Source organism: Grammomys surdaster, unplaced genomic scaffold, assembly GCF_004785775.1.
Source record: "Grammomys surdaster isolate TR1022 unplaced genomic scaffold, NIH_TR_1.0 169, whole genome shotgun sequence".
Classification (NCBI taxonomy): domain Eukaryota; kingdom Metazoa; phylum Chordata; class Mammalia; order Rodentia; family Muridae; genus Grammomys; species Grammomys surdaster.
The window spans coordinates 5,916,690-5,941,656 of record NW_021604617.1 but is presented as its reverse complement, the minus strand read 5'-3'; the positions used below and the strand labels follow the sequence as shown (position 1 = coordinate 5,941,656).

General features: G+C 47.2%; 1 protein-coding gene across 1 annotated transcript in view; it reads left to right on the top strand.

Annotated features, from left to right (window-relative positions):
• The window catches only part of Kif6 (kinesin family member 6), a 303,671-nt gene that overhangs the window by 196,490 nt on the left and 82,214 nt on the right, over window positions 1–24,967 (top strand). Inside the window, exons 14-15 of the mRNA XM_028766687.1 lie at window positions 14,358–14,466; window positions 20,972–21,027. Of these exons, the coding sequence (XP_028622520.1) occupies window positions 14,358–14,466; window positions 20,972–21,027 (165 nt within the window). The remainder of the gene's footprint in view (window positions 1–14,357; window positions 14,467–20,971; window positions 21,028–24,967) is intronic.

Sequence of the window (24,967 nt, the reverse complement as noted above, 5' to 3'; positions counted from 1 at the left end):
ACACACGCACGCACACACACACTCACAGGCGCACATGCACAGGCATACACACACATATACACACACACACAGACACATGCGCACATACTCACACACTTTCTAGTAACAATTCTTTCTGTGGAACTGTCAAGAAGTCATGATTTTAAGAGACAAGACAAACAGCTTTCAGTGGAAAGCAGTTTGAAAGGATATCAAATTTGAAAACCAGACCATTTCACGCAGAGCCAAGTTTCTTCATAGCTTGGGGATCGTCTTCAGTGGTGCAGATAGACAGGCAGGCATTTAAAAGAGATAATTGGAAACCTCATACTGTTCTTTCATAAAACATCTACCGCGTAGCCCGGTATCCGCTCTGGGTCTGTTTCTCTTTATTCTGGCCCTGGACAGCGTTAATTACACGAGAGGCATCGAAAGACTAAGAATCCTCTTTTTCAGATAATTCACAGCTGACAGGGAGTAATGGCCTCGGCCATTGTTTCCTTAGGCAAAGACTATTGATGTAACATGTGCCCCCAGGAGCAGGCTGGGTGACAGCAGGCTTTATCACTCTCCTTCCCGCTCAGACCCCTGTCACCACATCACACTAATTCACATGATCGCCTGGTCTGTCACTCCATCTGTCTGAGCAATTAGCCCAGGGCAAACTCAGTGGCATCTCCTATCTCTGACTCTTTAACAAAGTTGTGAGTCACACCAACCCAATGAAAGTTATGTCTTGTTGCCTCAATTCCAACGGTTCCAAGTGCACAGGATGAGGGTGGGGAAGGGGAGACCATCCGAGAATCATGCCTTGCAGTAACCTCCGGCCTTAGCCATGGGGAGCGAGCCTCCATCATTCTGAGATGGGTTTGTTACTTTGCTGCCACTTTGCTCGGTGTGTCTGGAAAGCGTAGGACAGGCTGAGCTCTCTCTAGTCACCCTGCCCTTTTTAATAAAAGTGTTCCTTGTCTCCACCACCCCCACCCCCTTAACATAGAATAGTTGATTTGCTAACAGGACAAACACTAACAATTGAGTTAAAATGAGTCCCTCTTGCAACCAGGCTAGGAGCCCCACCACTCACAATTATGAGTTCAAAGACTGGTTGTCTGTTAACAGGAGGAAGTCTAGCCAGAGGGGCTTTCAGTCTGCTCCCTCTGAGTCCCTCTTACCCGGAGAGTAATTACTGCCCAGCGCTCCCCCGGAGCTCATTAGAGAGCCCAGTGAAGTGAGAGGCAGCTTCCGGGCCAGGCACAGGAGGCAATCCTCCTAATGGGCCACACCAGCTCCCAGCCATGCCATCCCAGAACATTAGCCAGTGACCATTTTCTACTGCAGAAGACGCCGATCTGGCTCAACTCAAGATGCTTCTTCATTAAGTCACTTAACTCCCACATGGCACAGAGAGGAGACAAGGGCCTCATGCACTTGGCACTGTCTTCCACAGCCCAGTTCTGTTTCTGGCTTAAAGAAGAGAGAATTTCCCCCCTCCCTCCCTCACCTCCCCTCCCGTCCACTCCTTACTCTTTTTTCTTCCTCCTCTTCTTCCTTTTCTTCACGATCACGTGTTTTATTTTCACTGTATATATCCATTTCACATGGTTTGTGTTCTGTAAGGACATTAGCACACAAGTCTCCTTTGCCCACACACAACAGGCCTCCAACCCTCTCCCTTCTCCCTGCCTCTCCTGCCCAGACACTTTTTGTTCTCCTTGATCTTACTCCCATGAAGTACACCAACCTGATTTTATAGACCTATATAAAATATAGGAACCCTCTATGAGCATGGCTAAGTTCGCTTACTGTGATCATCTCTAATTTCCTACATTCATTTTCTCCCAAATGACACACCTTTGTTTTTCTTGAAGGCCAGAAAAATTCCCTTATGTGTATATAAACTGCACTTTCTTTTTTTAATGTTTATTTATTTATTCATTTTAGCCACACGAGTACACTGTCACTCTCTTCAGACACACCAGAAGAGGGCATTGGATCCCATTACAAATGGTTGTGAGCCACTATGTGGTTGTTGAGAATTGAACTCAGGACCTCTGGAAGAGTAGTAGTCAGTCCTCTTAGCCACTGAGCCATCTCTCTAGCCTCAAACTGCACTTTATTTATTCATTCTTCTGCTGATGGATACTTAGGATGCTTCCTTAATCCAGCTATTAATTTTCATGCACACACACAAACATAGTAAGTGAAGAAATTATATAAATTCTTCCAGATTCTGAATTGCAGGGCCTTTCCCCCAGCCTCTGATTCACACACCCTGAGCCCCCTGTGAACAGGCACCCCAGGCCCTTCCTCCTGCCACCCTCCATCTCCTCCCATCATGCACAGGTGTGTATGTCATTGACCACCTATAAACAACAGACCCGGGAAGATTCACACCACATCATCCAGTTCCCTTTGAGTTCTGTTCGATGCCCACCACATCTAACCTTTCAGAGACTTGTGCTTACTCCTGGGCTCCGGCTTTCCATTCTCACAGACACCCCTCTCTCCTGTTCCATCATACCAGTGCCTTCACACACACACACACACACACACACACACACACACACTTCCACAACCACACAGACACATTTGCAGGCTCACCCACTTCCCATATGAAGGTCAGGGACTAGAGGGGTCAAACTCAAGATCCTGATTTCTAGGACACAGGTTTCTAGTGGCTTTTCCTGCATAAATGCATTCAGGGTCACACATCTTCCTAGAAAGCAAGTTGAAATTCAATGCCAAATTCCCTCTGGGAAGCTGGCTTACTAAAACACCCAAAATGTCTCTGCAGAGAAGCCGCCTTGCAGGAACAAGCCTCTGATTGCCCTCAGTAGCACAGCCTCCCTCCGTGGTTTTGTCTTTTGTAGGCACCCTCCCCTGCTGCCTGGTGTCTCTCCTTGCTACAGGAAGGTGCCAGGGGTGTTGGATGGGCATCAGAAAGGTAGTGTCACAGTAGACTGGGGCAGGAAGTGCTTCAGCCAGGTGGGAGGAGGTCAGTTGGGTCAAACTGATGCACATTAATCCAGATAAGCTAAGTCGTCTCTCACCGTAAATCAGGGCCATATCTCAGCGACTTATAGTAGGATGTGTCTTCATTCACACTGGGTAACAATATGGGTCTGGGCAGGTAGGGGAACCGCCATGACTCTATGCACACAGGTTGATGTAGGCTGTACAGGAACCACTACCATCATCTCACCCCCAGTGGAAGAAGAGGGCACGAGAATCATATGGGAGCTATATGGTATGCTTATGCATATACTGCCGTTGTTGCCATCAAATATCTTGACCAAAAGTAACCTTAGGGGAGGAAAGGGTTATGAATGGTCAGTCCATACATACAGGGAAGTCACTGTGGCAGGTATTTATGCCACCTGGTCATGCTACATTCATAGTCAGGAAGCAAAGAGAAGCTATCATACCCATGCTGCCTGATTGAAGACTCTCAGCTAGCTTTCTTCACTCTTACATTGTTTTGGGCCTAGGGAATGATGCCACCCACAGTGGGCTGGATCAATTAACAATCAAATCAATCCCCTACAGGGCAATCTAGGCAATTCCTCAGCTGAACCTGTCTTCTGAGGAGATTCTGGGCTGTGGCAAGTTGGTAGTTAAAAGCTAACCATCATAGTGCCTAAGTCAGGAAGTAACACCTGTTCCCACCATTCTGGGCTGACTGAAGAGGGCATCCCACACACTTCCTGACTGCACTCCTCCAGTGTTTAATAAGAGCGCTGCTAAAATAAGAGAAAGCTAACCACTGGCTTTGGAATGTTAAGGTCCTTGTGGATCTGGAAAGATGAGTCCCAGTGTGCTAGATGGACAGTTTGCAACTGCACTGAAAGAAAGAGATGGAGGGATATTGAGATGGAAAATGCAGAAGAGACCTGGTTTAGGCATTTTTCATGGTGTGTGAAAAGCGTTAAAGAAATAGACAGAGAACTGGACTATAAACGGGGTAAAGAGAGAACGTTGTGAGACTATGTTCCCCTGAAGATAGCAACACCCGACTCTGCCCAGCCCTCTGTATCCAGTGAACAGTCTGGTCATTCCACTGTAAACAGTGATCTTCCCAGTTTGTGAACAAGGATGGTCTAACCTGACATTTCTGTACCTATCAGTTCATATATATCAACATTTATCCCTAACTCAGTCACCAGGGGCTTTTTAAATATGCTGATGGGAACAATCAAGGAAAGGCAAGGGGTTGCTTAGCTCAGAGAAGCGGAAGAGTGGGAGGAGGAAAGCCCAGGAAGGCATCTGAGAACCAGAGCCTGGACAAAGGAAGGGTTGGCCTTTGATAAAACGGTAGATCCTGCCGGTTCCATTGCTACCAAGAAGGAAAGCCCAAGTGGTGGATATCCTTAAATGCCCAACAGCAGGCACTATGGTGGGAAGACAAGGAAGCCCCTGGCTGTGCAGGAAGTGTCTCAATGAGTAGAAGGGCCTGCTGTGGAGGGGGTCGAGCTGCTGTAGTGGGGGAAGCTGAGAACACAGAAGCTATGGAGCCAGCCCAGGTGTTAAAACCATTCTGTTGGCTCTACTTAAAAAAAATTTTTTTTAATAAGGGTTTTTAAATGTTTTAACCTCTCTTTTAACCCATCACCCACCAGGGGTAGTGAAAAAGAAAGGTTATTAGGATATGGGGGAAGTGGACCTGTTTAGAAATAGTTCTTTGGAGCAAATCTAATCTGTGTTGTCAGGCTATACACCAGCAGTCCAGTTCAGTAGTATCAGGATAGTAAACATGACCCAGTAGAACCAGCCAGGCCTCTACTGAATCTGCACAAGTCTGCAGGAGAGACCAGGGCCAGCAAGGATGCCGGGAGAAGTTTTCTGTTGTGCTCTCTCAACAAAGTGAAGATCCTTGAAGAGGAAGACGCAAGCCCAGCGGAGCGTTGTAAAGCCAGTTGTGTAAGCCTCCATCGCTGTCTGTTGACTCCTGTGTATATTCCTTCCAAATGTCACAAGTTCTTTCATGGTCTCAGCAAAACATCACCTGGGTCTGTGTCAGTTGTTATCACTCTTTCAATCGGCCGAGTCCGCAGAAGCAGCAAGAAGCCTCCAGAACACCACCAGAAGGTTTTTGGTGTGTTTCTTTTTATGAAGTCATGACAAATGATGACCATTAAGGAATAACAAGGTGTACCAATACCATCCAGCATCCTCTAGTGTCTGTTGGGTCCTTCTTAATATCATGTGTCTTTCTATATGTTTGCTTTAGCAAAACATTTTTTTAACCTATGTCTGCTTCAGCAAAACATCCTTTTACCTGTGTCTGTTTCAGGAAAACACTCCTTCACGCGTCTTCCCCACCATCCGACACAGTGGACTTTCTAAAGAAGCCATATGTTTCCACTTCACCACTCCCTCTCCCTGTACAACCCATAATCCCCAGTTCTCTGCTGGATCCTAATATGCTAAGTGGTTCTCATACTCCGAACAGCTCAGCGGTGGGCTCTTAGGTGATTCACTGGCACCCACATGATAATCGCAACTCTTCCTTACACTTTCGCTTGTGAAGCTTTTCCACATCCATCCCTCCATCCTCTCAGACTTTGAAAGTAGTGACTCACAGCTGGTTGTATATTGTAAAATTTATATGCAGAAAAAGAACACGTGAGAGTTACACATACAGTTTAAAAGTGCTATTCATAAGACAAACCACTTTCAACAGAGACATCCCATCTCTGCCCATCTCTTCCGTCAACAGAGCTTGTCTGCAGTGTCTACAGCGTTCCAGGAAGCGAGCTTGGACCTATATGCTTTGAGGACTCTAGACCTGTCCTAGAGAGGAGGGAGGCTGGGAGGCGAGGGGTTGTAGAAGTACATCGCCCAGAAGGCACCCAGTCATTTCCAGGTGGAATTTGCACTGAAGGGAGCCAAAAGGTGTTGGGCATAGGACGCAAACTTTCAGCCACGTGATGAGGGAATCCAGGGTATCTGATGTACAGTACTGTGTGCCTATTGTTTAAAACACTAACAAGTTAATAATACCCCTGTGGTGCATATGTGAAACTTACAGAGGGTACAGCTCAAGATGGATCCCTGCATTAGAACTTCTGTTAACTCTGTTCTCATCGGCAACTCGTCAACTCGTGCCCCTCAAGGACATGTACTCTGGTTACCGATGCTTCAGCAAAGGTCCCTTTCTGTAGAGAAATTAAGAAAGAGGTTGTCGAGTCAAACCTGGGAGCACAGTATATAGTTACCACTCAGTCACAGTTGATTTAGAGACTTTTGGTCTCTTTCAGCTTCTGTTGCCTAACCTCAGAAATGGGCCCTGTAGTACACAGCTGACAGGACCACTGGGAGAACTAACTTACAAAGCCAAGGCAGTACCTCTAACATGTTCTCCAAAGCCTGGTTCTCACCAGCAGAGTTGTGAAGGTTGTGTCAATTCCATGTCACAGAGAATGCCCACATGCTCGAATGTGCACACACACACACACACACGTAATCTCCCTACCCCCAAATGATGAGCATAGACATATTAAAATTTTAATTGGTTAGCTATATCTTCTGAGCTAAGAAGGCAGCAATCTTGCATTGAATTTAAGGGACAACGCATTAGGCAGGGGGGGACAGCTGCTTTTGTTTTGTTTTGTTTGAGTTTGGTTTTGTTTTGTTTTTCTTTTTGTTTTTCTACCTAGCTACAAGAGCTTTCATTCTTTCTTTCGAAACATATATGCAGATAAAGACAGAGATGAGCTGCATTGCGGACGTAGGTGACAGGGGAGCTAGCCTCATTTATCAAACAACAGGCCATGTCTATGACACTTTGGCCACGGTCTCCTGAGCACAGGGTGATGGTGATGAAAGGACTCTTCCCCCACCTACAAGACACTGGAGTCCCACTAACTGTCCTTTGGAAGTAACCCAGGACATCTTCAGTGATATAGAAACTGAAGAGCAAGGCAGGCTTCCTGTTTAGCAGGTCTGTCAGAGTCAGGGCACACAGGTCAGGACACACAGGTCCTGTCACGGTACTGGACACTGAGGCCCATTCAAACCCTCCACATCAGAGAACTAAAGATGATCAGAAACATTTAAAAACTCCAGGCCCAGCCTGGCAGTGGGAGCACCAACAGCATCCCCCAGATGGCTGAGTTAGCTCCAAATCCCAGAAATGCCAGCAGGACCCAGGCTGCTTTCCAGGCTCAGTGCCCATGTCTGTCCACTGTCGTCTCCAGACCGCACACATGGGTACTTGTCTTGGATGAGAATATTTACTACATAAAAACCATAGAGGGCTCAGCTGAGAAAAACGAGTGTTTTCGGCGGTTGGCCTTCAGGACCACTGTATAGGGGTCTTCACAGTGCCTTCTAGAAGCTTCCCTTCCTGCTAATGCTCTGTGTCCACTTGCTTAGTGTGCTGAGCCTTACTTTGCTCACCATGGAGAAAGTAGGAGAGGGAGCCCCAGGCGCAAGGAGGATGAATCACACAGGGTTACTAAGGCAAAAGGAAAACACAACTGGCCCTGAGCATGCCGGCCACTTCATCTTGCCCAGCCTCCCAGCCCTGTACTGCTGGGGCCACGTGGGATGGCCCCACATGTAGGACTTCCTGCCTCTAGGAGTCAGGAACCCATCTGATTTATTTAACTGTGGTGCCACCATTGGGTGGGTCTCCTAAGGTTTATGTGGCTTTCCACTTCACATTTTCCTTTTGCTCTCCTCCCAGGAGCCCTTGCCAAGCCTGCTGTGTCTCAGCCTGGTCTAAGCCAGCACCCAAAGATCCTCTAATTGCAGGCTGCCCTCTGTTATCTTTCATGTGGCAGCCTGGGAAACTGCAAGGCGGGTCCTCATCCGAGAACCTTAGCCCAGGTGATAGCAGTAGTTGGGATGCAGACCTTTGACCTCCCCCTCCCCCAGAGCCCTGGGCCGCTGGCCTAGTCCAGAAGTTGTCAGTCAAAAGCAGGAAGTTAGTTAAATGAGCATCATTCTCGGCCTTGCCAAAGATCCACCACTCTGTATTCTTGACATCTGCAGTCACTTTGGCCGTGGCTAAGTGGTTTTTTGTTGTATTTTTTTTTCTTCCCCTCATCCTCAGATTGCATAGCCCACTGGACGCACCCAGCAACCCCTTAAATTGTAGCTGGGCTAATCATGGCCCTTTCAAGCAAACAGAATCATGGCAAATGACACTGCTTTCTACAGTGACCTCCATCACCCTGGTGGAGGAAACGTGGAGAAAGGACTTCTCATTTTGCATGATCTTCTCAATAACTGGAGCTCTCGAAGACGAGCAAACCACTGTGAGGAGGCAGGGGTGTGGCAGGGATGGTCCGTGTGCCAGCTCCTAAAGTGGCAAAACAAAAGCCATGGGGATGATGAAGGGGGACAGAGGAAACTTACTAAATGTCACTTGTCACCAAATTGGCTTACAATCTGGAAGCTACCCCTTGAAGGACGAGCTTTTTGAGGCAGAGATGAGTGCCACAAAGCCTGCCCAAAGCACTTGCCACAAGTGCCAACGCTGTAATTAGTTTCCCTGGCAGAGAACACTGTGAGTGGTTACCAATGTCTTCCATGGCTGTGAGGAAAGGAAGCAGCAGGCTGGGGCTGAGGGTTTGCTCTCCCTCCCTTTCAAGTGCCTCTAAAACTTTCCCCCTTGCTCAATCCTCTCTACAGCGGGGAAGGAAGAGAAGCTGGTGTCTCAGATGCCCCTTCTGACCTTCCTCAAAATGATTCTCTGGTACGTGTGTGTGTGTGTGTGTGTGTGTGTGTGTGTGTGTGTGTGCGTGCATGCGTGTGCGTGTGTGTGTTGTATGTACATGTTCACATAGGTGTATGCATCTGTGTGTGCATCTGTATGCAAGTGTATAAAGGTCAGAGGTCAATGTGGAGTGTCTTCTTCAGTCACTTCCCACCTTAGTTCTTGAGGCAGGGTCTCTCACTGAACCTGGAGCTCAAAAGCTCAGCTCCTCTAGCTAGCCCGTGAAGCCCAGGGACCCCCCATCTCCACCTCTCAAGCTCTGGGGTAACAGTCAGCCCCTACTACTCCTGGCTTTTCTGTAGGAGCTGGGGATCCAAACCTGTGTTCACACAAGCGCTTTGCCAACAAGCCATCTCCTCAGGTCCAGTCCCCGTCTCTCTGAGCTCTCAGCCCTCAGTTACCCAGTGCCTTTACTCTCTGTACTGGATTAAGCTGTTGACTCGCCCTTCCCCCAGAGTCTCTGGTTGGGACCTTCATTTCCTTTTTATGTCCCTGAGGACACCCTTGGCCATGGCACAGTTCTTGAGACTGTTGGATGACTAACCATCCGTTGGAACTTCATAAGTCTCCTGAATTTCTTGTTTTACTTTTCATCTTGATACATTGTCTCCTCCCCTCCCCCACCTCTATGTCAACACTTAAATGAGTCTTCTCCCCTCCTCCCCTCCTCCCCTCCTCCCCTCCTCCCCTCCTCCCTTCCTCCCCTCCTCCTCCTGCCCCTCCTCCTCCTTCCCATTCTCCTGTCTATTCCTTCTAACTTAGGCACACAGGCAGGAATGGAATGGAATGGAATTTTCTTGTAATTTTTTTAGGAAGATATTGTATATTTTATTTCATGCAGTTCACAATTACTGAGAATTTTTCTTGCCTGTCAAAACCTCATATCAAGGGCTGGAGAGACGGATCATCTGTTAAGAGAACTGACTGCTCTTTTAGAGGACTGGGGTTTGATTCCCAGCACCTCCGTGGCGACTCAAAAGTGCCTGCAACTTGAGTTCCAGAGGATCCAGTGCCCTCTTCTGGCCACTGTGGGTATTTATCAAGCACGTGCATTGACATAAAATAAAAATAAATATTTAAAACCTTGTGCTGGTACCATACAAAAGTATACCTGATGCCTGCCTGTGATCTGCTCTCCTGATACAGTCATACAGTCTATCAGAGCCATTCTGTCACCTACCATTGCAGAAGCTTCCCTCTAGACCCTCTCTCCCTCTGGAAGTCACCTCCCTTTACCCTATACGTCTCAATGGTCCTATTGGTCTTCTTTTCTTCACCCTCTTCTACAGTCAGAGAAAACTGGAGCCCTGCATTGAAGATGTGTCTCCCAAAGAAAATATATTTCTGGCTCTCGGTGCACAGAACCACTTTGCAGCATGCAGACCTCCAGGCTCCATCCTTCACTTCGGCCAATTTTGAAGCAATAGCTTAAGCAGTAGTAGGTTACGTGAAGACAGCCAGGAAAATAAGCTGAGGGCCACACGCCCCAGTCTGAAAGAAGTCAGACAGCAGGCCCAAGACTGAAGAACTTCTCCACCGCCCCTGTGGGCTCTTTCCACTCGGTTTCCATGGGACCCTGCGTTAGGGTCGGGAAAGCTTCCAAGCACTCTGAACTATATTCTGTAGTAAAATACGGGATTCGCTTTTAGGATGATAAAAGGTTAAAGAACAATAAAAAAAAGAGGAAAGGAGGCAGGAGAGATGGTTCAGCAGTCACAAGCACTGTCTGCTCTTCCAGAGGACCTGTCCATTCCTGTCACCCACAGGGCAGCTCGTGATCCTCTGTAACTCCAGTTTCAGCGGATCTGGTGCCTTCACCTTGGCCTCTGTGGGCACCAGGCATGCATGTGGTACACAGACATACATGCAAGCAAATATTCATAGCTATGCAAATAAACAAATGTTTAAATAAAAAAGGAGCCCAGGGACTCGAGTATAAGAATTGAATGCCTTCAAAGTCCGATGCTTTTGAAACTCCAAGACTAGTTTGGAACATCCCTCATGGACTGCATTTCCATCTAAGCACTCCCAATTGCTGTCGAAAATAGACCTGCACTCTGCCTTCTGGAATTGTAAATGTCTTCCAGCTAACCACCAAAAAAATGTGCGGTTGCATTTAGGGGACACTTCTTCAGGGGTTAAAGGTGGTTCTGTGACTCACCAAGCCAGGAGGCTTCTTATAGCCATCCACATTTTCTGTGATCTGGGCTCTGGGATCTAAGACCTAACAGTTCCCTAAAGGCAAATAAATCATGACAGGTCAGAACTCCTAAGGCCTGCGGCCTCTGGGAGGAGCTGATTCTGAAACGCTGGGATGGAGACCTGGTCCGCTCTAGGCTCTGCAGACCCTGTTAGCTGTCGGCAAACTGCAGACATTCTCTTGGCAACTCCTGAGACAGTGGTACTGCCAGGCTGTATTTATGTAAAGGCTTCTTGGAGGTAGAGTTCAAAGCCAGCAGTGGGTAGCTGTTGCAGGGAAAGGGGGGGGGTAGCACATGGCAATCTATAGTAGGGGGAGGAGTGTTGAATTCCAGCTTCGTATGGTACAGTGTGTGAACCTGCCCAGCCGGGTGATGGGGAGACAAGCAGTGCACCCCCTGCAGTATCTCAGCGTGCTCTACCAAAGCCATGGGCTGGCATGCCGGAGAACAGCTGTACTTTCAGCTCTTGGGAGGCCAAGGCAGGTTCATGAATTCAAGTCACCCACATATATTGATCACCAGCACAGCATATAGCTCCGGCTGATCTCCAGCTCCTTATATAAGTGAAGATAATCTCAAACTTCTGATCTTCTGACCTCCACCTCCCAGATATTAGGATTACAGTGCCGATGCTGGGCACCACATGCTTACTCAGTGCTGGGGACCAAGCATGGGCCTCCCAGCCCCTGTGAAGAATGGGATAATTAACAGGCACCGTGTCTGCCCTCCCACCCAGGATATTGAACCCCTCCCCACACAGATACCTCTCCATCCTGAAGGATGCTTCCACCTCCCAACAGCCCGCTCTCAGAGCAGTTACCATTTCCTGCTTCTCTCACAGTGGTACAGCAAGCTGCAATGCAGTCATTCGTTTGTCTTTCTTTCTCTGTGGCTGGACTCTGAGCACTTGAAGCATCATCATCAAAACTTCAGTGTACCCATCCAATCTCACATCTCTGTTGCGTGCCTAGCACTGTGCCAGCAATAAATAAACACCTCTGGAGGGAGGGAATAAATAGACGTCTGTACCCTCAGCAAGGTGAGCTCTCAAGTGCAGAGTCCCTGCTTCCCCTTCAGATAAGCCAGTGAGGTCAGCAACCCTGTTCTCTTCACGGCTTGGAAAACTAGTTGCCAAGGTTTTGACTGTTTACACCCGCGTCCACCTAGCCTTGGTCAAACTCTGTCAAACCACCCACATTCCAGAATGCGTTGTCCAGCGTAGTGGGAGCACCACTGCTGTCATTAACCCAGTGGTAAGAACGGGCGTGCTCTCCTCTTTTCAGTTACCCAGTCTTCAAAACTCAGCGGCTCATGGTCGCCATGTTAGACTGATGGCTCCACGTTTCATAGCAGAACCTTCTAGATTCTCTAAGGACACGCCCTCCATGTCCTCCTTGTTCCCACAACCCTTCCCAGGGACAACCCAGAGCCTGTCTAGCTAGTTACAAGTTCTCCCCCTAGACTTACTTCCTCAAGAATGTCATGGGCACTGTTCTCATGACAAAGAAGCCAGGGGCTGGAGAGGAAAGAGCCAGGCCATGGAGCTTCTTCTTCAGTCCCAGTCCTGCTAGAATCTGAGGAGTGAAAGCCTCCTCTTGGGGAGGCAGCCTTAAGGTCCCACAGAAAGCCCCAGTGTATCCCCTGTGGTGCTAACTGTACAGCAGCACAAAGCATACTGTTACAATTGGGCATAGCCTGGAGACAGAGGAGACCCAGGACATGCCTTCCTCGCCTCTCCTGGGGCTCTGCTGGGGAGATCCACACCCTGTGAAGTATCTCCTGTGTGCTGGAGCTGATCTCAGTGAGTCTCAAGTAGATTCAGGACTGTGTGGGACAGACAGAGGCAGAAATGAGCCCTGACCAAAGAGGGTGGGGTGCCATGCACATCAGTGCATCACCGCAGTGCCATTCAGACATTCCTCGTGGTGCTATTTTTACCACAGGAGTCATGAAATTGGTGTCAGATGGGCTGGGCCAGTTTTTCAAGTGGAGGATAGGAGATAGCAGGGATTCCTTCCAGGGAAATGGAGGGGCGGTTGGCAAGGGGATGATGCATGGAGGCCCTTAAGAATGTGTTTCCCAAAGCCCTGGGCTGTGTTCCTCCAACAGTCAGAACAGGTTCATCGCCCATCCTCTTCAGTCCTGCCCCCCATGCCACGTAAACTCAACTGACTAACAGGCATAAGGTGGAGTATCTTCTGAATACAAACCTTGAGCAAACTACTGGGAAGTCAGATACACTTATGATCTCTGGCCCTGGAGGAATCTGAGTTTCCCTGGAAAGGAATGTCATGCACAGAGACAGTGTCTGCTGCACTGACTGTCCCAGACGCAAGCCTGGTGGAGGGACGATCTGTTCTGTGTGAGTTCTGGGAGATGACATCTGGCTAGGGCTGACTTCAAAGATCAACAGAGGTATCGGACAATAGAAGAAGCCTCCGGGGGGATGGTGTAAGGAGGAGTACGGCAGAATTTTTTTTTTTTAACAGAGTGCTGGCCTAGCACACACCAAGTTGTGAGTTCCTTTCCCAGCATGGCCTAAACCAGCTGTGGTGGTACAGATGGCCCAGCACTTGGGAGGTAGAGCCAGGAGGATCAGGAGTTCACGGCCATCGTTGGCCACGGAGAATGATGGAGGTCAGCCTGAGCTACAAGAGATCCTCCCTCAAAAGACAAAAGTCTGTAGATATATCCAAAACAGAGTTGTGACCTGGGTTCTCCTGAGGACGCGTGTACACACCTGCACTTCCTCTGGAAGCTGCTCACTAGGGACACTGGTACAAGAAGCCACCTGTTTCCTCTAAAGGACCGACTTTCTGAGGCTGGGCTCCAGAATCTGTGCTGAGAGCAGAGCCAAGCCATGAGGGTTGGCCTGCAAGAGGCAGCGGCAGATTAGGGTGTTAAAGTTGGACATGACTGGGGACCTCCCACTATGGGCTTGGGAATGGAGCGGATAACTGACTCCTGGTTGAGGACCAAAGACCTTCCTCCCCAGCCACAGGACGGAAGGCTGAGTTGTTAAATAGAAGCTAGTTGCTAAGAGCAGGACTTTATGGATCCTGTAGCTTTCCATCCGGGCTCTAATTTGTGTCACTAAATGCCTGGAAATCCAGAGAGAAGCTTAGCAACCTAAAATGGGGCATAAGGGGAAAACAGGAAGAACTGTGCCACCAAGGGGCAGCAGGAAGTCGATTCGCAGATGTGCTCTGCATCTGGGGCTTGGAGGCCTGCTTCTCATTTTCCTCTGATCAGGCGTTCCAAACCCGGTCCCTGTCCCCACCCCGAGTCATGTGAATTCACAGGCACAGCCTCTGGCACCACCTGCCTGGCCACAGCCTCCTGCTATGGGCCTGTAGGAGGCCCTGGCCAGCTCTGTGGTCTGAATAAAGTGGCAATGAAAATAATGGCATCCTCAAATGGTGTGACTGAAGCCATCCCCCTGTGTCTCTAAATAGGGATAAGAGAGGAGATGTCACTGGGACGCCAGGAGGCTTTTGAGATTTTCAAGAGGGACCACGCGGACAGCGTCACCATCGAGGACAACAAACAGATTCTGAAGCGGAGGTAAGATGGAGTCAGAGAATTGCTGGTCCCCTCAGCTCAGGTAGGCCCGTCCAGCGGCTCTGTCCTTCTGCCTGGTCATCAGCCTAATGTCTGCATGAAAGGTTTGAAGTCTGGTTTCACTTTTCCCTGTGTGTACCCTGGTACAGTTCTCTCATGTCTGAGCTTGCCCATCCTAGTACTATGTAGGTCAGGGGTCTGCTGCTGACTGCATTAGCTCTATGGGCAGTGCTCGCCTTGTATATAATTCTCAGGAACCTCTGGGACTCTTACATAATTTCCAGGGACCTTCATAGTCTCCAGGGGAGAATAAATCAGGCTAGGGGTGGTGGGGGGAGGGAGGGTGGCTCAGTGGGCCACCTGCTTGCTGTGTATGTGTGAGGACCTGAGTTCTAGTCACCAGCACCATATGCCTATAGTCCCAACACTGGAAAGGCAGAGAGAGAGAGAGAAAGAGAGAGAGAGAGAGAAAGAGAGAGAGAGAGGTATGTGTGTCTTAGGTCCTCCATGCTTTTGGTTAAAATCAAGATTTGGTGTGGATGAACAGCCTGACAAGAGAGATAGGAGTGTAATACAAAGGAAGGATGAGAAAGTTGGCTGGAAGCTATTTCCCAGGAACAGGGGCAGATCTCAGAGTTCTTCAGAAGCCCAGTAACACAACACAAGTCTAGCCCTCTGGAGAGTGGACCAGACCCTCTTAGTCCCAGGAAGTGTGTGCACCTTGTGACCTATGATTCTATTTTTGGGGGGTGGGGGGTAAATATCCCACCTGGGATCCTACCAGGGCATATAGGAGAACTTTCATGGCTGCACTGCCTATAGCTGGGGATAGTTAAACATATACTCAGTCCCCATGTTAAACAGTTGACAGGTAAAATAACAGAAAGTCCATGGCTTAGGATATAGTGTGGGTGTGAGCTTTCACATGAACAAACATAGATCTTAAAGGCAAAACTAGGAAGGAACACAGTTCCAAAAAATTACAAATATATTTACCCAAAACCAGAGACCTCCATATAAAAGGATCCACCTGAGTCTACCCAAGGACTCAGAGGAGACAGATGGCTCACTGGTAACAGTGATTCCTACTTAAGCCTGATTTCATATCCCAGCACCCATGTAAACTCTGGGCTTGGCCACTCAAGGACCTCTCACTCCAGTGCTGTGGGGATGGAGCCAAAAAAACCAAAAAACAAAAAACAAAAAAACAAAAAAACAAACAAAAAACAAGAGGGCAGTGCTAAAGGAATAACACCTGAAGTTGACTTCTGGCCACATCTGCACACAAGCACACACACACATACACACACACACACACACACACACACACACTCATCAACTGCTGATACTTTGTCTATCCAAGTTTTAAAACCACCAACATGGCCAACATACTTCATTTTTTGGTTCTCTGAAATCAGGATGATTCCTGGTTGCTTTGGGCTTGTATCTGAGTCTGAATCTGTCTGTTGGGAAAGCAGGTCATGGCCTGTCAGGGTAAGCATGCATGCGTGGCTCTCTCAAAGGCTTCTCCATACAAAGCTCCCTGACTCCAGTCCAATAGAGTTCTGATAACCTAAGCAGCTGCTGGGATTTTCCTGGAAAGCATTCTTGTCTGCCCAGGGTGGGCAGGGCTGCTACAGCTCTCATCTTCCTCTTGACCACGTGCAAAGGAATGAACAAGACTCACTTCTCTGGGAAAAAAATGTCTTCCAGGCAGTAAGTCAGTCTTTAAAGCCAATGAAAAGGCAGGAGACCAGCCCATTCTCAAAAGAAAATTCTACATCTGTTTAATGTTAATATAATGGTAGTCATTAAGGAACTGCTTCATGCCAAGAGGCAGTGGGGTACCACTGGGAGCCTCGCCCTCTCTCTGGACTTCTGTTCTTATTCTCATCCACAAACATTATTCAGTTGTTACAAATTACTAGCTGTGTCAGGCAGGTTCTCTGGAGGAACACAGGCAATGGAATGAATACTTATCACAAAGGGGAATTATTAGATTGCCTTATGGGATACAGTCTGGGGAGGCAGGCCAACAGGGGGCATCTGCACACCAAAGAGACTGAGAACCCAATAGCTGCCAGTCAACAAATCAAGAAGACTCAGTAGTCTCAGTCCAACTGCGACAGCAAGGAATTCTAACAGTCACTGATACTGTGTCCATGTTGGAAGACAAAAGAAGCTGGAGTCTAGTGTCAGTGAACAATTGGTGGTGATGGTCACACATGCTGCTTTTTCCTGGGACATCTTCAAACCCATGCCACCTGCTGGAAGATGGTACCAGCTTAGAGAGTGTGTCTTCCCTTCTCATTTAATTCTCCTTGAGAATATCCTCCCAGACATGCCCAGAGTGTGTCTCTTGGTCGCATGTGCACTAACACACACACACACACACTCAACTGAGAAGACCAGTCATCACACACACAGTCACCACAAATTCACACACATACACAGAGAGAAAGAGAGAGAGAGAGAGAGAGAGAGAGAGAGAGAGAGAGAGAGAGATTGAGAGAGAGAGAGAGAGCTGCCTACAGCAGAGAGGACTAGGAGAAAATGTTATATACATATACATATGCATATACATATATCTCTATATATAAAACAAAAAACCCAAAACTCTATTCCAACAGCAAACATGAAAATAAATCACAGAAATATAGACCTCCCTGTGGCTCTGACATAGAAAACATAATCTTCAAGAAATCCTGATGCCTTCCAAGTATTTGCAACACAAACATCCGTAAATAGTGGTCAGAGGAATTCAGACAGACCAGAGGTCTGGGGCTTGGGCTGGCCTTCAGCTTCCCACCCTAATGTAGCTCTTACATTTCTACCATCTCTCAGCACCCAGGACCCACTGGCCTGGCCCTCCCATCTTACTCCCCCGTCTTACATCTAGGGACTCTGTGGTCTGATGGTTCTGGTATGTCATCCTGTTGAGACTGGATCTACCTGACCAAATACAAATCTCTAGCCCACAACCAGAGACAACCCCCTAATGGAGGGATTGTTGGTAACCCAGAATCCCCCATGATTCTCCCCACTTGGGGTTTCTGGAGGGCACACGGGCAACCTGTATACCCCACGCTACACAACAGGAGGCAGTCTATTCTCTGTTCAGCAGTACATTTCAGGGCATGAACTTCTAGTGTGCCTGAATGCTAGCCCTTGGTCTTGGGGAGGTTCAGCTGTCTATATGACAAGAAAAATAAGATGTCACATTAACAGGACATTTGCCCTTCATTGGTCTACAGTGTTTGAACCCATTCCTCAGTGGAGTGTTCCCCCCCCCCAGTGGAAAGTAATTGTTATTCATAATCACTCTATTTTGTAGGCATGATTCATCATCCTAACATATAATGAGGAGAGAGAGGGGCTGGCGACCCTGTGTTCTGTAAATATCAGTGCCCAAGCAAAGCACAGGGAGCTTTTCTTTTGTGTCAAAACCCTCTTACACACTGAAACTATCAAACACAAAGTCCCCATTAAGTAACAAAAGAGGAAATGAACCGAGAGAAGAACCATGATTGCAAATCAAGCCATTAATACTGTGAGCTGAACCAAGAAAATCACCCCTCATTCAGTTGGACCCTTGTAGCATAGACGTGAACAGCAGTCTACGGGCAGGAGAGAAGCAGGCTGGAGAAGTCCCAGGCACCATCTGGAAATGTTACCCATGACAAACAGGAGCTCCCCGGTTCCCGTTAGACTTTCATTTTAACCTTTATTATTTTTCCACTCGATTTTTATATTTATATTTATACTTTGTCTGCTGAACTAGAATTATAAACTCTGAAAGCAGAGACTAGAATAGAATTTTCTCAGCATCCCCCTGGTTCTTAAAAGGATACTGAACACACACACACGCACACACGCACGCACGCACGCACGCACAACCCTACTTAGAAAATCATTTTGTCTGAGAACGCCTATTTGAAATTGACTTTGAGGACTTAGCAACCAAGGAAACTGTTTGAGGTCTGTTATAGAGGATGGTGACAGACCTCCTGAGAATCAGGGAAGGAATTCTCAGTTGGCCAGAGAGGACAGCACCAGAGACACAGAAAAGGAGCTGTACTATGTAAAAGAAATGCAATGGAAAGCCAGGCTGCATCTTCATCACTAAAGGCCTGGAGAGAAAAGCATTTGCTGCACAAGCCCAGGGAACTGAGTTCAGGTCTTCAGCTCTTACATAAGAGAGTCTGGCATGGCAGCTTGCTTCTGTAACCCTGGCACAGACAGGGTAGTGACAAGCAAACCCCTGGGGCTCACCAGGCTGCCAGCCTAGCCAAATCTGTGAGCTTCCGGTTTGATAAGAGGCAACCATCTGAAAAATAAGTTGGAGAGTGACTGGGGAAGACAGTTGACATAGACTTCAATCCTCTACACGCCTGCTGTGAATTCCTGAAAAGAAGCTGTCTACACAGGCTAACTCGCTGATTCAAACCTCAATGACATGGATAGGTTGGAGTGTTGCAGTAAAAGTGATCTTTAGCCTAACAAGATCCATTCCTCACACAACTGTAAGAGAGCTGTCATCCTGATAAGAAAGATAAAAACCTATGGAATGTATTAACCAAGAACAAAAAGTATTCTCCACCAAAGGAAAGGCTAAAACTGTCGTGAGAGAGCATCTACCTCACTAGAACCCAGCTCTCTGGTGTTTCCACCAAGGTATTTTTTTAAATGCCTTGATTTATAGATTTTTGTGTGTGTGTGCGGTCCAGTTACCATTTTTAAAAGTCCATAAAACTGCTTCAATGTTGGGACATAAAACTGGAGGTAACTTAAATCAGTGTTCCCAAGGCAGGCTCACTCAAATATGGCTCTGGAAATAAACCATCTCTGGCCCTGCATCCGAGCAGCCCCTGCCTGAGTTCTCCAGCGTGGGGTATGGAGGTGTGCATTTCCTCACTGCTTCCCACTGAGTGGATTGTATCATTAGCTATCGCACACCAACGGCGAAATAGCCTTCTCCGTGTCACACACACTGGACTCCATTTCAGTTCCCCCTGACAATGAGAAAGTTGGCCACAATGTTAATTCCCCTGATATGCATCTGCAGGGGCCACTTCTAATTGCTTGGTTGGCTGAGAGGATGTTGTTACTGTTCCCAGAACACAATCCCAGCTCCTAGCTCCCCAACAAAGGTCTCTGTGCTGCCTGGCAGCGGTCAATCACAAGGACATGGAGTTCAGCACTTCAGTCCACACTTCCTTCGAATATCTGCTGAGCTGAACGAGTCTGCATGTTTGCCAGATGCATCTGCACTGGGTCCTTGAATGGTGACAGGCCCTCACTGAGAAGACATGAGCGGTCTATGAGGAAACCAGGGGTGGAGTCCTTAGCCACTCAGCCTTTTAGGAAAGTTCAGTCCTCTCTCCTCAAACTTCTGTCTGCAGTCCCAAGCCAGACAGACAGATGCAGAAAGCAGTAATGACAGAACTGTTACCACTTTCCCAGAAATCACAAAGCACTGGTGATACCCTGGCCCTTGCTTCATCTACTGCAGCTCCATACAGATGAAGGAGTCATGGACCAAACACTAAGATAGCTAGGCTTCTCTGCAACCCTGGGGGATTGGGGGAGGCTGGAAGAAGAGGAGAGAGAAGAGAGATTGTTGAACTAAAATGGACAGTAAGATGGAAGAATTTAGCCTAACATGCTCTCTGTTTTGTGTTTTTAGAAACTTCTAGAAGAAAACGTTTCTAAAATTCTGTGACCCCTCAAAATCCCGGTCACTCCCAACTTACACAAGAAGGTCTCTTGGCTACACCCCATACAGAGGCCCCTTCCTAGATCAGCTCAAGCACGGTGGCTGTTGTTACCCAACATAGAATGTGTCCTGATTTGTTTCCTGATTGGTCATCAGTGGCTGACCTCTGCTACAGTACTGTAGGTCAAGAAGTCAATGATATTTAAGAATATTTTCTTTGACTATGATGTTGTCATCATGCGGTCTATAGGTCACGGTAGATAAACCTTACAACCACATTTCATTCTGGCATCCTTGCACCATAAAACATCCAAAATTGAATTAATTCATTAATGAATATAAGAACAAAATCTATTTTATTTTACTTGTGTGTGTGTGTGTGTGTGTGTGTGTGTGTGTGTGTGTGTGTACGTGTGTAGGTGTTTTGCCTGGATGTCCATGTGTGCACTACATGCATGCAATGCTCCTAAAAATCAGAGGAGAGTGTTGCATCCCCAAGATTGGAATTATAGATGGTTGTGAACCACCATTCCGGTGCTGGGGATTGAGCCCAGGTTCTCTGAAAGTGCAGGCAGAACTCTTACCCACCACCCTTTGTTCTATTTCCCGGTAGATGTAAATCATACAAATTTCAGTCCTTCTTTGGAAGCGTACCATAGTAAGCTTATTCTGGTTTTCTTTTGTATTCATCTCATTCTAGCAACCTCTCAGACATCTCTTAGTTTTTCAGACATAACATAGGACGGATAGCAAGAAGTTAACATTGCCTTTGTTCTTATATTTTTCCTCCAGATTTTCTGAAGCAAAAGCTCTGGGAGAGAGTATAAATGAAGCAAGAAGTAAAATCGGTAAGCAGATGATATTCTGGAAGCTTCTTCCACAGAGCATTTCCCAGTGGACTCTGGATGGTGGTCTGCCTTCCTCAAATAGCCGCAAAGTCTAGCTTGCATCCCTTCCCAGGAAGCCGTGACACACACTCTATTTAAGAAAGGCACCTTTGTGTGTCAGGCCTGAGCTTGTGCAGGGTACTCACTGGGTTGGCCTACCCCAGTGAGAAAGATTTACTTCTCCCTGTGTGTTTCAGCAGTAGCTCAATCTGTCATAGCCATGTAAGTATGGCAACATTGTCTCATATTTCCATGGGCTGTGAAACACTGTTGCACTGCCCAAAGCTGAGGTTGAGCATTTTTTTGCACACATGTGCAATTTCAGCACCATCCATAAAGCCAGTGGGAAGTTGGGAAGCCAAAATGAGCTAGTTCACACTCCCAGCCACCGAGCTCCCCAATTTAGGTGAACTTGCCTGGGCAAGAGAGATTAAGGCAACAGAAAAACTCGAAGACACATGCACTTCAAATCTGTTCAAAGCAACAGGAAAATGTCTCTTATCCTAAGTTATAACACAACCAAGATCCATCTCCCAGATAGAACAGCCTCACAGAGGGGATCCTTATGTCTCAGTGCTCCAGAAAGCAACTGCTGCCTGTTTGCAACTGGTCCATTGGCTCTTCCTTGACCCCATATACCCCTCAGAAGCCACTTCTAGTGGCCCCTCTGACTCTCTACAACATAGAAAATCAGGATAGACTCAGTCTATCCAGGTCAAGGAAACAATTCCCTTCTGTGACGAGACATGAAAAACTAAGGCATCTTCTAGACCATAAGCCACACCTACACTGAGAATCCCTGTGTCTCATCTTGGGGCCCAAGAGCTAGGATGGTGTGATGGTTGGTTTTAATTATAAGGGTGACACAGTCTAATAACACCCAGAAAATGAGTCTCAATGAGGAATTGTCTAGATCAAGTAGGTCTGTGTATGTGTCTTGGGGAGGGTGGGAGTTGTCTTGATCACATTAATTGATGTGGAAAGACCCAGTCCACTGTGGGTGGCACCATTCCCTAGTTTTAGTCTTGGACTACATAAGAATGGAGAAAATGAGCTAAGCAGTCAGCATGCTCACATTTCTCTCTCTCTGCTCTTCACTGTGGATGTGATGTGACTTGGTATTTTAAGTTCCGGCCACAATGGCCCTCTTCCCTGGAATTGTTACCCTTTTCCCTCTACATTGCTTTTTGTCAGGGTGTTTTTAATCACAGCAACAGAAATGAAATACGATAGAGGAGGATACTAACTCAGCTGAAATGTGGCACCACCTTCAGTGGTGGAGGCGAGCAGTGGTGTGGAACCAACAGTACCGGCATGGTAAAATAGAGCACACGATGTGGCAACCCTTTGTAGAATACCTTTGATGTTTCCTGAACATTACACTAGTGATTAGACTCACCACTAGACTCTGTTATTGAATGTATGTACGTAACAGTACATCAATATTTCTATGTCAAAAGGTTTCAGACCTTTGGTAACTATTTCATTGTAACTAACAATTGTGTGTACATGCTAGGCCACCAATAACATATACATACCAGATTCCTTTCTACAATATGGTATGCAAATGTGTCTTCATAATGTAGAATATAACAATGGTCCGACCCATCCCTCTCGTTGCTTATCAGATCCAGTTTACTCCCCTTCCAAGGGGTTAAGGGGTGAAGGCTATACTTAATCTCTCCACACTAGATTTATGTTTGTGATTGATACACAGAGAATCCAGACATGCTTTTCAAAGCCCAAGGCAAGTAAACATCAGGGTTCTATTTCCCCAGTACACAGTGAGCAGAATTGACATCAATGCTGAGAGTCAAGCCTCCAGGAATAGTGAGAAAGCAGCTAGGTTTGTGGTATAAGCTCAGCCAATGCCCCCTTTCACAGCCACCACTTCCTACTGTCTTCTTGATCCAAGAGGACCAAGGTGAGTGGACTGTGGAGAGTCAGCCTGACCGTTGAACAGCACTCTCACAGTGTCTAGCCACAAGGAGGAGGCCACATCACAGCATCATTCAGATGACAGCTTAAAAGAAGCAGAAGGAAAACTCTGAGCACATAGTTAACATTTCTAAGAGGCAGGAGCAGAGCACAGATGGACCGGGCCATGGCTGGGGAACTGACTCAGCTTTGCTCCCGGCACTGCCACATCCCAGCTCTGCAGGCTCAGATGCCATGGAGAGTCCTTGTAATTGGCCCACAGAGAGGAAACTACAGATCAACAAACCCATGTGTCGAAAGTTCAAGTAGCCACTGTCTCCTCGGTCAATTTGTTTCTCTCTGACATTGTGACCTATAGCTGTGCCTTGAGTTTCATCCTTTGAGATTCCTGAACACTTTCCAGCAGCCAAATAACATCTATTTTTACACAGTAAATCTCTCCTATTATTTATTTCCTCTCATCAAGAAAGCAACTAACGAGGCAGGTAACTATGACCAGCCTTGAGACAGCTTATTGTGGTTAAGAGCACTTGCTACCAAGGCAAGAAGACCAAAGTTCAAATCCACAGCACCCATATAAAAGCCAGGCATGGCCATGGGACAGGAGGATTCTGGGAGCCTGCTGGCCAGCCAGACTACCAAAGATAGGTGAACCTCAAAAATGGGTCTCTTTCAGGTTTAGTAAAAGACTCTGTCCCAAAAAAAGGTGGAAAACTTTGAAGCAAGACACCTGATGTGCAACACACTTCCCCATACACACACACACACACACACACACACACACACACACTTTCTACACACTTCCTTTTGCCCTTCTCAATAATTTGCTCACATCAATCTTGATCTTGTAACAAGTTGAATTCAAAATTGGAAGAAATAACCAATTTAGAACCTCTCTGAAAACCACTAAGTCTCTGTTTCTGTAGGGGAACAACAGTACTTCCATATACCTGTCCCACACATCGTAATACTCAGCAGCTTTTGGGCACATGGATTATGTTTTAAACACTTTTGTGTTCACTCTATTGCCATCCAGCCTGTCTCTAAAATTGACATTGAGTCTGAAATCTGGGGAGGCATCTACCTGTCAATTTTCACCTCTTAGAGTCCTGGGCATCTGTCTTTCTACATCAGTGTGTCATCATTGGCTATACCATCTTTGGCAACAAAGGACAGTAAATGGTTACACCCTGGCAAGGTCCATCCTATGCCATGCCAGGAACCACCGCCTTAGTAGGTAGGCAGATCAGTTTGATTGTAAATCTTGACATCCGTTCCCCCACCCAGGTTCCTTTAAGCCTGGAAACTCAAATGGAAGCTGACATCACAGGAGCTGATCCCCTACAAAGCTGTGATGAACTCAAATATTGTAGAATGGTCTTGGATTGTAGCTCAGTAGCCCAGAGCTTTCCTGGTGTGTAACAGGCCCTGGGTTCTCTCTCTCATCATTGAAAATAAAAGTTAACAGAGAATGTAGCAGAAGGAGAAATGAGAAAGAGTAAAACAAACAAAAAAATGTAAATAGCCCAGAAGCGATCAAATGATGTGGAAGTCTGCCCTCCTTCACTGCAGTTTCCTTTGAAACTCTTTGCTTCCTGCATTTGGGAAATCACTGCTCAGAGTTACATCTCCTGTGATAATTAAGGGGGATGTCACCTCCTGTCCCCCACCTCTGGTGTATTCTATGGGTGAGCAGCCTCTTGAGCTTGGACCTACCCCCACATGGCTCTCCCTGCCCTTGTGGATTGTCAGCCCACACCGACCACAAGGACAAGGAGAGCAGAGACTATGACCGGGTGTGCAGAAGCCCCGTGAGCACTTACAATGAATGACCACACCAAGACCAGCTATCAAAAAGCAGATCAACTCTACTCAGGGTGGTTCAAGGCTTATCAAGTTTTAGATGACTGATGTTAGGAACATCCAGGACGGGCAAAGATCATTGGCTGAGGGCCCAGGGTAC